This window comes from Arachis hypogaea, chromosome 12, assembly GCF_003086295.3.
Source record: "Arachis hypogaea cultivar Tifrunner chromosome 12, arahy.Tifrunner.gnm2.J5K5, whole genome shotgun sequence".
NCBI classification, from domain to species: domain Eukaryota; kingdom Viridiplantae; phylum Streptophyta; class Magnoliopsida; order Fabales; family Fabaceae; genus Arachis; species Arachis hypogaea.
In genome coordinates, this window is record NC_092047.1 from 38,015,242 (window position 1) to 38,029,354 (window position 14,113).

The following is a 14,113-nucleotide window of genomic DNA, read 5'->3' on the forward strand; positions in this document are numbered from 1 at the left end:
GATTTCGTTTTTGAGGCGCTTCGACTAGAAATTTTAAAATTCTGATTTTCGCGGTTAGAGTCGTTTCGACAAGTCAGGCCCGAATCTTGAGAGAATAAAAAATATAATACAATAACCTGGCCTAAAATCTATCGACACTCTATGATGAACTTAGCGATGCTAATGTATCAGCATGGATTTTTTATTTCAAGATAATCACGTTACTAGTATTATTTATACTAATAGCTCATATATTTGCTCTATGAGTATAATTACTAGTGATATAATATATCTAGCTTTAGTAATTATTTCTTTAATATATTTTATTAATTTAGTCGGGTGACTAATCACCCTTGGGATTTGGGCCATGTTGATTCGAGCCACCTCCTGCTTATTTTTCCTCTCTTCGTACATAATCTCAATAACTACCTCCTGCTTCCTTTCTTTTTCTTTTTATGTGATGTTGAAAAGAAGAACAAGAGAGAAAATTTGAAAATTTCATAGTCAGATAGTTTCTGATGTTCGATCCTTTAGTTCTAAATTTTCAATTAAGATTTTAAACCGATTAAAGTGTTAGTCTCTTATTCCTTTTCACAATCGTATTAGATTTGTCAAGGAGAGAAACTTCTTCTTGAACTTGTGATGATAATTCGGTTATCATATATATCATAGTTTATAAGTTGTTTTTGATTAAAAGTTAGGAAAAAAAGCGAGCTAGAAATCGTCAAGAGGAAATCAGTTTTTGTAAGCTAAAATGAAGAGGTAACGTTTGGTAAATTTATTATGAATTGAATGTGTTTTGATGCTTGCCTTATGTTTGATTGTCTGAGGTTTGAAACCAAATGTTTGCATGACGTTTTTAACGTATTCTAATGGTTAAAAATTTGGGCACTGGGCACCCTCCCCTTTGAAGACATGTGAGATTATATGGGCGCTAGGTTCCTAGCCACGCAACATACGTGGGTGCTAGGCTCCCTGTTAATCAAACTTGGGCGTCAGGTGTTGGGCACTAGGCGCTTGCATTCTGTGACAAGATTTCACACTTCGAAGGCACTAGGCGCTAGGCGTGGGCGCTAAGTGCCATACGTTGTGACTTGCGGTGTTTGGTACCCACAATTGGCGCTAAGTACCAAAGCACAATACAACAGAGTTTTGTAAAGAACTAAAGGAATATGTAAATTGGTAAAAATTTAAAAGTGAAAGTGCAATTAGTCTAAAGACTGAAGAGTTTTAATACAATTAACTAAAGCCTAGAGATTAGAACATAAGTAACTAAAGTCTTAAGGTTAAAAGGACATAAAAAAAGAGATGAAAACATAGCAGGCAAATAACTTAAAAGTTTCAAAGAATATAATGCTAATTATAGTAAAAGACATAAAAAGATAATACAAAAGTCTAGATTCTAGGGTTTTCATCATAAAACACCTAGAGAAAGGTACGAGGACAGGACTGTAAATAATTATGGCATTAAAAGGAGAATAGGATGTGAAAGATATTAATAAAAAAAAAAGAGTTATGAAATTAATGAAAGTGGGCTTGGCCTTGAAAAACTTGAGAAAAGCAGAATGTGTAAGCTAATGATTGCATTTAGAAACTAATGATTGTTGATTGAGCCTCTGGTCGAATAATGATTGTTGATTTGGGCCGTTGGGCCAAATATAAAAGACGGGAATGCCCGTGGATTATATTGATTTGCTTTCCAGACATACTTAGCAAGAGTGTTGTTCCTGTAAGGCAAGGTCCCTTATAGAGGTATGACATGCATGCTCAACCAGAGTGATGTTCCTGTAAGGCAAGGTTGCTTACAAAAGTATTACTATAATGTGCGTAGTTTTGATTAGCTCTGGAAATGCCATATCTGGCTAGGTGTGCCGGGTTACGTCGGGAGCAAGTAGAAATCAACACATGAGCTCATGACCTACACTAGGACTAAACACGCGTCATACTTGTTTGCGCATTCTTTTCTGTCATGTATTCTATATGAATGTATGTGTGTTTTTCTGTGTTTGTCTTTTCTGTGATACTTTTTGTATTTTCTGTTTGTTTATTATTTTCTGTACTTTATTATGTTTCGTATTCTCTGTTTACATACCGTTTGTCTAAATGAACAATAAAATGCTAATGAACTTAACTAACAACCATAACCTTAATAAGAACCCCCAAGTTCTTACTCCCTATTCTTTCCTTCAGATGGAGACGGGAGTGCTCTTCTATGAGTTGGACCCTCCGTTCATCTTTGAGGACCCAATGACATTTGGACGTTACTATGTTTTTGGTAGGAAACCTAATGTATGTATGCATGTATTGCGCGATAGGCCCTTTTCACACCCACTAGATAGTTCAGACTTTGACTCGGATATGCCATACAATTTTCCTCTATCTTGGTTACACCCGAACAGCCACGGTCATTCTTTTCCTAGTCCTCTGATACATGCTTATCTTTTACATCCCAGGAGAGGGTTACATCTCAGATCCACCTCCGGACGTCATCATACCTTCGGCACCTCATGCACCTCCTTCACCAGCCGAGTAGCTACAGGCGCAGTTCGGCCCACTAGGCGAAGCGTTAGCTCTAGTGTATGCCAATGGTCTTATACTAGGCTGGAGTAGTAGTTCATTCGGCGGAGCATCTATATCAGAGGATTCAGAAGAGGAGGATCCAGAGGAAGATCCAGAAGAGGAGGAGTTACCATCTTCTAGGAATAGTTCATTTGCAGGAGGAGATCTACCAAATGGCGATATCTGACTTCGGTTAGGGAGACATCAGTTGGTATTTTTGGTGGCATCTTAGTTTAGTACTTTTTAGTTTAGTCTCTCCCTTTTATTAGTGTATAGAAAGAATAGGAGAGTCTAGAAGTGCTAGGGTAGCCCAAGCACCAGTTTAGTAGCTTTTGTTTGGGCTAGGGTCTGAGGATGTCATATATTCATACATGTATATATTTATCTTATGGGATGTATACTGATAGGATCTGTAAATGTACTAGCGTGTGATGATATATGAACGTTCTATTAATATTTTATGCTCATGATGTTGATTACTCCTTGTTATGCAGATTTTTAGTAAATCTGGGTTGGTTCGATCTCTATTGATCTGGGAGCAAAACCTACTCCTCTTATGAATAGCAATTTTCGAATTGTACACCAAAAGATCCCAATTTTGGACAAATAGAGAAGAAAAGGAAAAACTTGAAATGTAAATTAAATTTAAATAACTTGAAATCAAAATTATAGAACAAAGTAAATGACACAAAATTAAATCAAAGCAATAAAATGCCTTCAACAAAGGTTAAATGACTTCGAATTCGAAAGAAAATATAGAAAAGTTAAAGAAGAAAACAAAGACTTTGCATGGAAAATAAATTTGCAGAAAGAGTAAAGATTACAAGGAATTTTAAAGAAATGTAAAAGACATGGAAGGAATCCAACAGAAAAGAAAGCTCTTTGCAAACCAAGAAAGTCACTGAGGATGTGAATGTGCGAGAGTATTTTTTCTGAAAATGAATTCCAACCCTTATTTCTTCCAAGTTATGTCTATTTATAGCCTTTTTCAGGCAATCAGAATTCCTTCATGTGCTCCACATACAAGAAAATCAAACATAATTGTTCCCGCTATAACAAGTGTGATAACCGTCTTCAACTGCCTCAATCACTGGTCTTTCCATTGCTTCGATCATGGACCTTCATTTTCAATTTGCACCTTCGATCAACCTAGCTTGCTCATCGATGATTTCTTTTGATCATCGTAAGCACCTTCTTGACATAGTCCAGACGAATGTCTTCGATTTGTTTATAATCAAATTTAAATTTTTTTTTTAGCCAACAAATTGCTCCCTTGAATTGACAATTCCTTCCTTAAAGAATGTGTCAATTCAATAAAACTTTTTTCTTTTTTTTTTATTTAAAACTAAGAAAACAAAATTTAAATCCCAAAAACATTCGGGATCTCCAACTAACACCAATTTTTGGAAACTGTTCCACTTCATCTCGCACGGTTTTTCATTACTTTCGGGTGATTCATCTCTCCTCAACTCAAAAACCTCTTCAATTTTAACTTATAAATACCACTTTATTAACTTTTAAAACTTTTTTCAGAAATTTTTTCGCATATGAGTGACAGGCCTGCTACCATAGCTACTATGAAGCGCAAAGCAGAGTTTTTGAAAGCTTCAAAAAAGAAATTGAAGTCTTTAAAAACCTCTTCCGCAGCATCAAGCTTAGCAGAGGTAACATAACGAAACTATGTATATGTCTATATTTCACATATTGAACACTGTATTTTAACACCAAAAAATTTTATTTTAGGCCAAACAGTATACAAGCAAGTCTGTCGACTCTCCATCAAAGGATTCAAGCTCAAAAAATTCTCAACCAAACACTGGAAATTTTGAAGTTGATTCTGAAGATGTCTCTTTAAGTTCTTTCGATGTGGCGGATTTTGAAGCCACTAAGGTATTTCATCATTATTACTTGTGTATTATTTTATTTTTAAAAAAAAGGTACAACCCCTTTTATCTATAATGTTTATATACAGGAAGCATCTCCTCCTCCAAAAACATCGATGCTGGCCCAATTATTCATCAACTATCCTTTACATCCTCCAGTACCAATTCGATTCCAACAATCAATGTTGGACCAGAAATAGCAAAGAATGATGAAATAATTTCTTTACAAATTGAAAAGGTTGTTGATCCATTATCGACCACAAATGATATCATTGTGAATATTTCTGTCGACGAGGTCAAGCCCACACCCCTTGCACAAGATCGAATTTCGCATTTGCTTCAAACTGGAGGTAGAGAAGTCAATAACCAAGGCGAAGAAATCATTGATCTTAGCCAAGGTGATGATGTTGTCAGTGAGATTCTTATGATCATGTCAAAGATCTCTAAAGGCAAAGAAACTAAGTTATCAAGTTCCGAGAATAAATCAGTTCATCTAGATCAGAACCCACAAGTCCCTAATCTTCTCGAAACCATACATGATCAAAATATCATAAGAGATCTTATTGACCCTGGTGTTTTCAATCTTCTTCAGAAACTAAAACTTTTGCTTGTCAGTCCTATTGAAGCATGGTTCTTACAAGATGATCTTAATGCTGCTCTTAACCAAATTTTGAGTTTGAATATCTCCACTCAAAATCTTCCTGATCATGCCAAACTACTTGTGTCTTTCATCCACCATACCAAAAAATTTTCTCATGTCAAGACGAACTTGAACTTCATTGAAAAAGTATGAAAGAAATCAAAGATCGAAGTGTCAAGGTGAAAGTTTCTTTAGCTGATAAGATACGAAAGGCATCAAATTACAGAACTTATCTGACTAAGGCCTCTATTGAATTGGAACAACTAATTAACAGAAAAAAAATGAGTTTGAGAAAGAACTTGTTAAAATCAGACTGAACAAAGCTCTTCTTTAAAGGCCTTTCGATAAAGTAACTGTTCGACAAAGAAGTCCTTACTCTATCAAAGGAAAAAGAGAATTTAGATGGTCAAACTCTCCAACACCAGACTGCCGAAAAAGAGCGTGTTCAAGAGCTTGAATTACTTGCACAAGATCGTATTGAGATAAAAGAACAATTGGATCACCTTTTGCAACTTTATGGGGATTGAAGGCTAGGGATACCAAGTTTCTTTAGTAACTGAAGTTCCTCTTAAATTCGTTACTTGAATTCGCATTTGGTATTAATTTTGGTTTTACTTATTACCTTTGTGACATTGATAACGTTTCAAATACTTTTTATTTATCGATTTTATCTCGATTCTAGTATCAATATATTTAATTCGATATGCATTTTCTGAAGATAAATTGATCATTTGAAAAGGTCTCTCTCAATTAGGAGACCACTTTTTATAAACTCTAGATTTTTTTTATCAATTGGCAAAATCACTTTTAAAACTAACTCACCATTGTCAAAAATCTCTTCCTTAACTCGTCGATTATGGATACGAGCTATACTTTTTTTTGGCGAATAAAGTTGTCGAGTGCTAACGATAAAAATGTGTAACTTAAACATTTACTTTCATCATCTAAATGTGTCACTTAAACAATTTTCATTACAAACTAACGATAAAAATGACAAAATCATTGCATTGTCCTAAAGTATTAAAGAACAGAAATTAATTTGACCTTTTTTTTAGAGTAAAAGATAAATCGGCCTCTGACCTTTTTTTTTTCGCGGACATTTTCGTTCCTGACCATTGAAAAATACTTTTAAGTCTCTGACGTCCTTAAAAGTTGGACGGATCAGTCTCTCCGTCCAAATCCCTCCATCAGACCCAAAAGAAAATGCTTGTCATGCGTACGCGTACGCGTCGCCATGAATTCTCTACTTCACCATGAATCCTCCGCTTTGCATACTTTTTTTTTTCCATTTCTTTCAAGCTATTCTTGCATTCAAAACTTTAAATCACTCAAATAAACATATCAAGGCATCGAGTTGGAGAAAATTAAATTAAATTTAGCAATTTAGGGTGTGTTTGGCTTAGCATCTGAAGCATCAAACGTAGGTTTAGTTTTTTTGAAAATTTCACTTTTTAGTTTGGCTATTAACGTAAACGTGGTTCTGCTCGTCAACCCAAGTTTAGCCAAAGCTAAAAATGATGGCTTATGCGTTTACATTTTTATGTTAGATTGAAATTTATTTTCTATCTCCCAATTTTATACTTCATTGTTCATATGATTAATTTTGTTATTTTTTTTATAATATTTTTTTCTCTAGTACTCTCTCATGGATATTATTCTTTTTTATAGAATTCTTATTTTTTTTATATATATTTTTTACCTATTATTTTTTTTATAGAATAATAATAATAAAATTATAGCGTACTAAGTATACTAAAAAAATCTGAATAAAAATATCATAAAAAAATTTTAGATTTATTTCCATTATTGTCAAGATAAATATTTAATTTTTATTACTTTTAGTACTCTCTTTAAATAAAAAATTAATCATAGGTAATAATATAATTATAAACGTTGGATTCCAAAATAATATTAAGAATAAGATTATTGAGAGTACTGGAATAAGAGTACGATGTAAAAAAAATACTAAATTAACATTTTGATGTACAATGCAAGGCTATGATGATGCAAAAAAAAAAAAAAGTCGACGAAAAATGTTAATAACAGTGACTTTTAATTTGAGAGCAGTTTCATCATTGTAACTTTCTTTAATCATGTAGAGGTTGTATCATTCTTACTTTTCTCCCATTAGATGGCTTGATATGTTTATTTGAAGTTTTGAAGGTAAGAATGACTTGAAAGAAATGGAAAAAAAGCATGCAAAGTAGAGAATTCGTAAAGGAATCAATTTTTGCTGAATTCATGGTGACGCGTACGCGTGAGTGGAAAATCTGTAAGTCGACGCGTACACGTGACCCACGCGTACACGTGACAAGTATTTTCCGTTGGGTTTGACGGAGGAATTCGGATGGAGGGACTGATCCGTCCAACTTTTAAGGACGTCAGAGACTTAAAAGTATTTTTCAATGGTTAAAGACAAAAATATCCGCAAAAAAAGGGGTAAGGGATCGATTTATTTATTTTTTTATTATTATTAAGAGACGCTTTATTATTCGAGATAATGATCAATAATCGAATTAAGTGTTCACCTCTTAATTTTTATAGTTGGTTCTTTCCTCTCTGAAAATTACTTTCTCTCTCCACCTAGGTAATGTCAATTATTATTAGACATAGGAAGGAGAATGCATAGGAGTCAAACCCAGAACACAATCTCAACGAGATGTATAAGAGATTAACTATTGAGAAGTAAATTTTTTTAATATATGTGTTGTTGGATAAATAAGTTTAAGAAATTTTCTCATAAAATAATTAGATAAAAAAATTTATTATAAAGTACAATAATTTTCTTTAAAACAATAAAAGAATTAATTTATATGACGAAAATAATTATTAAAATTTTTAAAAAATAAAAATTTATTACAGACTAATTTAAATATTTATTTATTATTTTTCTAATGTTATCACTTATCAGCACATAAAACTTTGGTTGAGCTTAAATAATTATCCAAAAGACACGTTTTACTCTTAATTATGATGGAACATGTAATCTTTATGAATTGATTTTTGGGTCGTTTAGTCCAATACATCTTTTAGAGAAGATTTGATCCTCTACATGGCAGTACCTGACATTTTATCCCCATCTTTCTGTTTGTTTGCGTCAAGATCCACAATGATTTTGCTAATGAAAGCATTAGATGTATATATGTATAAATATAAGATGTACTACTTCTAATTAAGAGATTATAGTAATTGTCTTGTTGCAACACATAAAATTAAAGAAGAGTGATCATATTAAGATGCAGCACGAAAACAGTGTATTTGGAGGAGATTTTTATTAGTCTCTATCAACAATTGAGACTCTCTCAATAATGATATAATAAATTATTAGTGCTTCAACAAACATTCTGTGGTACATAATGAATTTATGATTGAAGAAAAATATATATGTTGATTTGTGAGATTATAATAATTGAGATGTAAAGAATTAGTAGAGCAAAATTGCCATTGAAATAAGATCAACTAGAGGAAAAAACACCCTATGATTTTTATAAAATTTTAAAAATTCGAATATAATGTGCTTTACTAAATTCATACCTTTGAATTCAATATTAAAAAAACTTTGAATAATTTTTTATACTTATAAAACATTTGTTTTTTTTTTTTAATTTTACTCTAATAAAATTTAAGAAGTTTTAATTTTAATTTCTATTTTTAATTTACACAGATAAATAATGATGTGACAAATTAAATACTGATATAATACGTCTTATTGTATTATTTTTTCATTCTATCACGTATCATTTAACTTATCACTTCAGTCCTTAACATATTAAACTAATAATAAAGACTAAAACAAAATTTTACAAGAATCGAAATCAGAAAAGAAGTATTTTTATAGAGAAAAACCACTTAAAATAATATTGCAAAATGGCCTTCAATTATCTAAACTAGTGAAAAATATACGGGTGTTATGGAGAAGGTACTAACCATGGTGTGACACTGTACTTGTCGGGGATTGAATAGAATGAAGTGGGAGTATTTGTCCACATGTTATTGTCAAAGTGCATGCACGCTTCTTCATTCTTATGCTTTTCACTATCTCTTTCAAGCATTATCTCTCGATAGATTTTCCATAATGGCAATAAAACAAACAGAAGAGAAAGTTCCACCCTTGGCCAATGTCCATGACTTGTTCCTTTTGTCACCTTTAAAATACAATAATGCAAATTCCGGTGAATAGATGTAGATCAACTTGGCAATTTTATACCTTCACAATAGCTTTCTAGGCTTCTCCCACCGCCCTTCACTTTCATGAACAAAGTCTGATTTCAATGCAGCTCGTAATTTCTTATAATTGTAGGAAAGGATAAATTACTCGAATGTCTTGAGATTTGACATATTTAACGCGATTCAGCTTCACTTCTATTCTTTAAACTAAACACTCTTTTAAACGTAACACTACCCTCTTCAAAAATAAGTTTAGAGGAAAGCAATGTTACTTTTGGTTGCTTACTAAATCTCTTAATCCAACAGGTAAAGGATTAATTCGTCATAGATCTAAATTTTATTTAAAGATTTATTGTTGGTCAATGAATTATTGCATGTACAAGACCAAATTCGAATTTTTGATACTTATTTAAATAGATGAGTGAGCTAACTATTTAACTAACCTAGGTTATGATTAGTTGCGATGTTATTTGAATGGATAAAGGAGAGTTACGCTTAATTTCATCAACTTCGCATAATTTACCAAAGCAAGCCAATTACCCTTTATCCAGGTTTAGAAGGGATATATTGCACTTTCTATGATTACTATGGCCATTCTCATTGCACATGCTGATTTCTTAATGCAACTAGGGGTGTGTATGGCCCGGCCCGGCCCGAAGACCCGGCCCGCTCCCGAGCACTTTAGGGGCTAATTTGGTGTGATTTTATCGGGTCTAGGGCCGGGTATGGGTCTCAAAAGTAGACCCGGTCATTATTTCGGGTCGGGTCCGAGCCATAGCTCGGGTCACCCGAAATCGGCCCGGTGGCCCGGTCATCATACACAATTAATATTTTGTGTTATTAGTGATGGATGATGGCTATTATTATGTGAAATTTAAGTATTGTAAACCTTAATATTTTGTGTTATTAGTCATTATATATAAGACTATAAGTTAATGTTTTATGTTTAAAATGCATAAGACTTTAGACTAATGCATAATTTTGTGTTATTTGTATTGATTTAAATATTTGGTGTTATTAGGCAATATTAGTATTGATTATGGTTATACTTTAATTTTAGAGAAGAGTTACTTCTTATTATATTTTTCTAAGTGAATTTTACCATGTCAAATAATGGTTGTAGTCTTGAAAATTTGGATATTTTTACATGCTAACTTACAAGAAGGTATCAAGGTAATATAATGTTAACGGCCCGGTTTTCACCCGGTTTTTACCCGGTATAATTGTGGCCCGAAAGTGTATAGGTTTCATCGGGTCTAGGATCGGGTTCGGGTCTAACAAAATGGCCCGATATATATTTCGGGTCGGGTCTGGGTCACATCAAACCCGGTTTCACGCGACCCATGCACACCCCTAAATGCAACTAATGCTTCACCACCATAGTAGTCATGTTTCATGTTTGTTATGGAGAAAAAGAACATTTCTTTGCTACGACTAAAGCAAAAGATATTTTACTAATATTGGGGGTGCCTTTTGTTCTGGTACACTATACAGGATGCTTTACTAGCAAGAAAACTATTTTCGAGACAAGAATGAATGGGATAAAGATGTGGAGAAGGTGGAGGCAAGAGAATTAGTCCCCACAATAATAATAATAATAATAATAATAATAATAATAGTATTAGAGATAATGAAACAATTATGCTTCCATGATCCATCATTAAGTTACAACTGGCTTTGTCGAAAGCAATGCACTCTGCATCCCGAAGTATCATCTGACCAATTTGGTGATCCCCTAATAAAAGTGGGTCCTATATATGGAGCCCTTCTCAACAGAAAGCGCCTCCCTTTTTGCTAAATGTTAGGTCCCCATCTCATCTTTCCACACACAATTTCGAACTAAGCATTCATGTTGGTATCAATGTGTTTCACAGTAACCAAGAAATCTTTTCAGGATTCTCTGCTAACTTTGAAGCCCAATTGCTTTCTGTACCCAATAAATCTGTCGAACTTGTAATACCAAAAGAAAATCTCTCGAATTTGTATCTCTGATCTGAAATTGCGGCAAGCTTTTACCTTAGGTCTAAACTTGGTACAAAAGAAAAGGGGAAAAAAATTTCTGTGTATTCTACTTGAGTCTGTCTCTGAGCAATCTATCAACTTGAAATACCTGACTCTAGTTATTAACAATAAAATCTTAAATATTAAGTGAAGAACTATGAATATATGAATCAAAGATAAGACCTTTAACCTCTTTGTACACCAAATAGCAAGATTAAATAGGTGCTATGCTGGTGCTCAGTGATTCTAGCATTTTAACCTCTGTTTGTCTTCTCAGTTGTGAGGTGTACAGGAAGTACTCAGCAGCCATAAATTTTCTACTAACACTTCATAGAAAGGAGAGTAAACCCTCATCTAGAGAATCCAGGAAAGCATTACTTTTTTTCTGGGTAGACAAGTACTGTTTAGTTTCTGCACTAATCTATTTAACCACAAATTAACACTTAATTGTTAACCAAAAGAAGTCTCAGAATCTAACTCATCCCGCAGAGCATATCCTTCTTCCCTCATCAAACTAAGCAACCCTTCCAGCAATGCATAGATCTCATCAGATCTTTCATTTGATACATCCTTGGCAATGAAGCTTATTAGCCCTCTACTTGTTTCAATCCAGCTACTTCCACGGATCTTCTGTAACCCGATTCCTTTCAGTTTTTCCCTGACATCATCAGCTTCTTCCCATCTCCCATAACGTGAATATAGATTCGCCATAATTATGTAATTTCCAGTATTTTCAGGTTCAATCTCAAACAAATGATCACACACAAACTTGCCCATTTCTACGTCACCATAAACAGAAGCCCCATGTAACAACGCACCCCAGACTTTAGCACTTGGCTTAATTGCCATTTTGGAAATGAAATCTGCTGCCTCTGAGAGCTTCCCAGCTCGACTAAGAACACTCACCATACAAGCATATTGTTCCATCAATGGCTGAATTCCACAATTTGATGGCATTGAATTGAAGATATCCCAAGCTTCATCTACTAATCCAGAATGAGCACAAGCTGTCAATACTGCAGTTATTGTAACTGGATCAGGCTTAATTCCTTCATCTAGCATCCGAGCATAGAGGCCAAGCGCCAAACTAGCATCTCCATGAGCAGCATAAGCCGTTATAACTGCGGTCCAAATTATTAAGCTCCTGCTTTGTGATTGATCAAAAACCTTCTGTGCCCCATGGATAAACCCTAGCTTTCCATAAGTATCAATAATTGCAGTTGCAACATATATATTTTGAACATAATTTCTTCTAACAGCATAAGCATGCACCTCTTTCCCTCCTCGCAGGTTTGAGAAGTATGAAAAAGATGGAAGAACGCTAGCAAGCGTGACAGCATTCGGCCTTGAACCAGAAGCCTGCATTTCTTGTACCAAATCCAATACCCTTTCATACTGGTTATTCTGAACCATACCTGAAATCACAGCATTCCAATTACTCAACGTAGGCCTTGCCATTTCTCTGAAAACAGCCATGGCTTTATCAACAAACCCATAAACCATGTACCCTGAAATCATTGAGCCATAAGTAACCTCATCCTTCTCACTCATTTCATCAAACAGTTCTTGAGCATAATCTAAACTACCGCATTTAGCATACATGGCAATCACAGCATTGCAAAGCAACATGTCCATCTCCATTCCACTGTCATTCACCATTTGGTGAACCTCCATTCCAAACACAAGATCCCCAGACTGTCCACAAGCCTGCATCACACTCGCAACCGTAGCTGCATCCGGCACACCCAACATCTCCAAATACAGCCTCTTACACTCTTCATAGAACCCTCCTTGCGAATACCCCGAAATCATTGAGTTCCACGACACAGTATCTCTCTCCGGCATTCCGTCAAACACCTTCCGTGCAAGTACAACCTGATCGCACCTCGAGTAACACGTAACCAAAGCATTCATAACAAAAAGATCTCTGTCCAAGCCGCCTCTAATAACAAAGCAGTGAACCTCTTTAGCCGAATTTGAGCTACAAAACAACGAAGAAAGCGCCTTCAAAACGCACGATATGGTGAAATTATCAATGCATACGGTGTGGGTAAAAGAAAAGGTGTAAAAGAGGTCTAGCGTTTTATGGAACATGCCGTTGAATGAGTAGCCCATGAGCATTGCGTTCCAGGAGAAGGAGTTCTTGCTCGGTATTTCGTCGAACACCTTGCGTGCATGGTGCATGAGGTTGCATTTGGCATAGAACGTAACAAGCTTTGAGCCGAGGAAGTTATTGGGTGTGATGGAGAACAGGAAGAAGCGCGCGTGGAGCTGCTTGCCCTGGCGGAGGAGGCGGCGGTCGGCACAACGCTGTATGGCGGCGCCATAGGCAGCAATGTCGACGCCACCGTGGTGATTATGGCGGAGTGTTTGTCGGATGGCGGCGAAGTGAGTTTGATTGGTCAGAGGGAGCGCCAAAAGGTTGCTGATTCTCATTCATTTGTTTCGTAACGAGCTTTACCCCCGCTTTCCTTCGATCTAGTTTCCTTCCTCCCTTTTTTCAAATTTCGTAGGGGAATAGGGGAACAAATAAATAAAGGGAAATGATTATTTTGGTTCAGTAATGGAGAAATCTGAATCGGGTCTCTAACGGTTGAAAAATTTTAAATGTCTTATTCCAGTTTTGAAAAATAATACTTAATTTAGTTTCTGAATTTATATACAAATCTTAATTTAGTTTTTAAAATTTTAATTATCTTTATTTAGTTTCTAAATTTTGTAAACATGATTCATATTAGTTCTCGAAATAATTTTTAATGTATAAACGTTAATAGAATGCTGTCATGAATAGGCAGATGCCACGCTAGATTCTGTAAAATGATGTTGTTTTAATTTTGACATTCAAATAACCCATAAACAACATCATAAGTGGTGTTTATTGAAA

At 34.6% G+C, this 14,113-nt stretch overlaps 1 protein-coding gene across 1 annotated transcript; it reads right to left on the reverse strand.

The window, feature by feature from the left end:
• Positions 1 to 10,780: 10,780 nt before the first annotated feature.
• Positions 10,781 to 13,865, reverse strand: LOC112727317 (pentatricopeptide repeat-containing protein At2g37310). The gene has a single exon (XM_025777008.2). It carries the CDS (start codon positions 13,663 to 13,665, stop codon positions 11,680 to 11,682), a length of 1,986 nt encoding a protein of 661 aa, XP_025632793.1. The 5' UTR covers positions 13,666 to 13,865; the 3' UTR covers positions 10,781 to 11,679.
• Between the last annotated feature and the right edge of the window lie 248 nt (positions 13,866 to 14,113).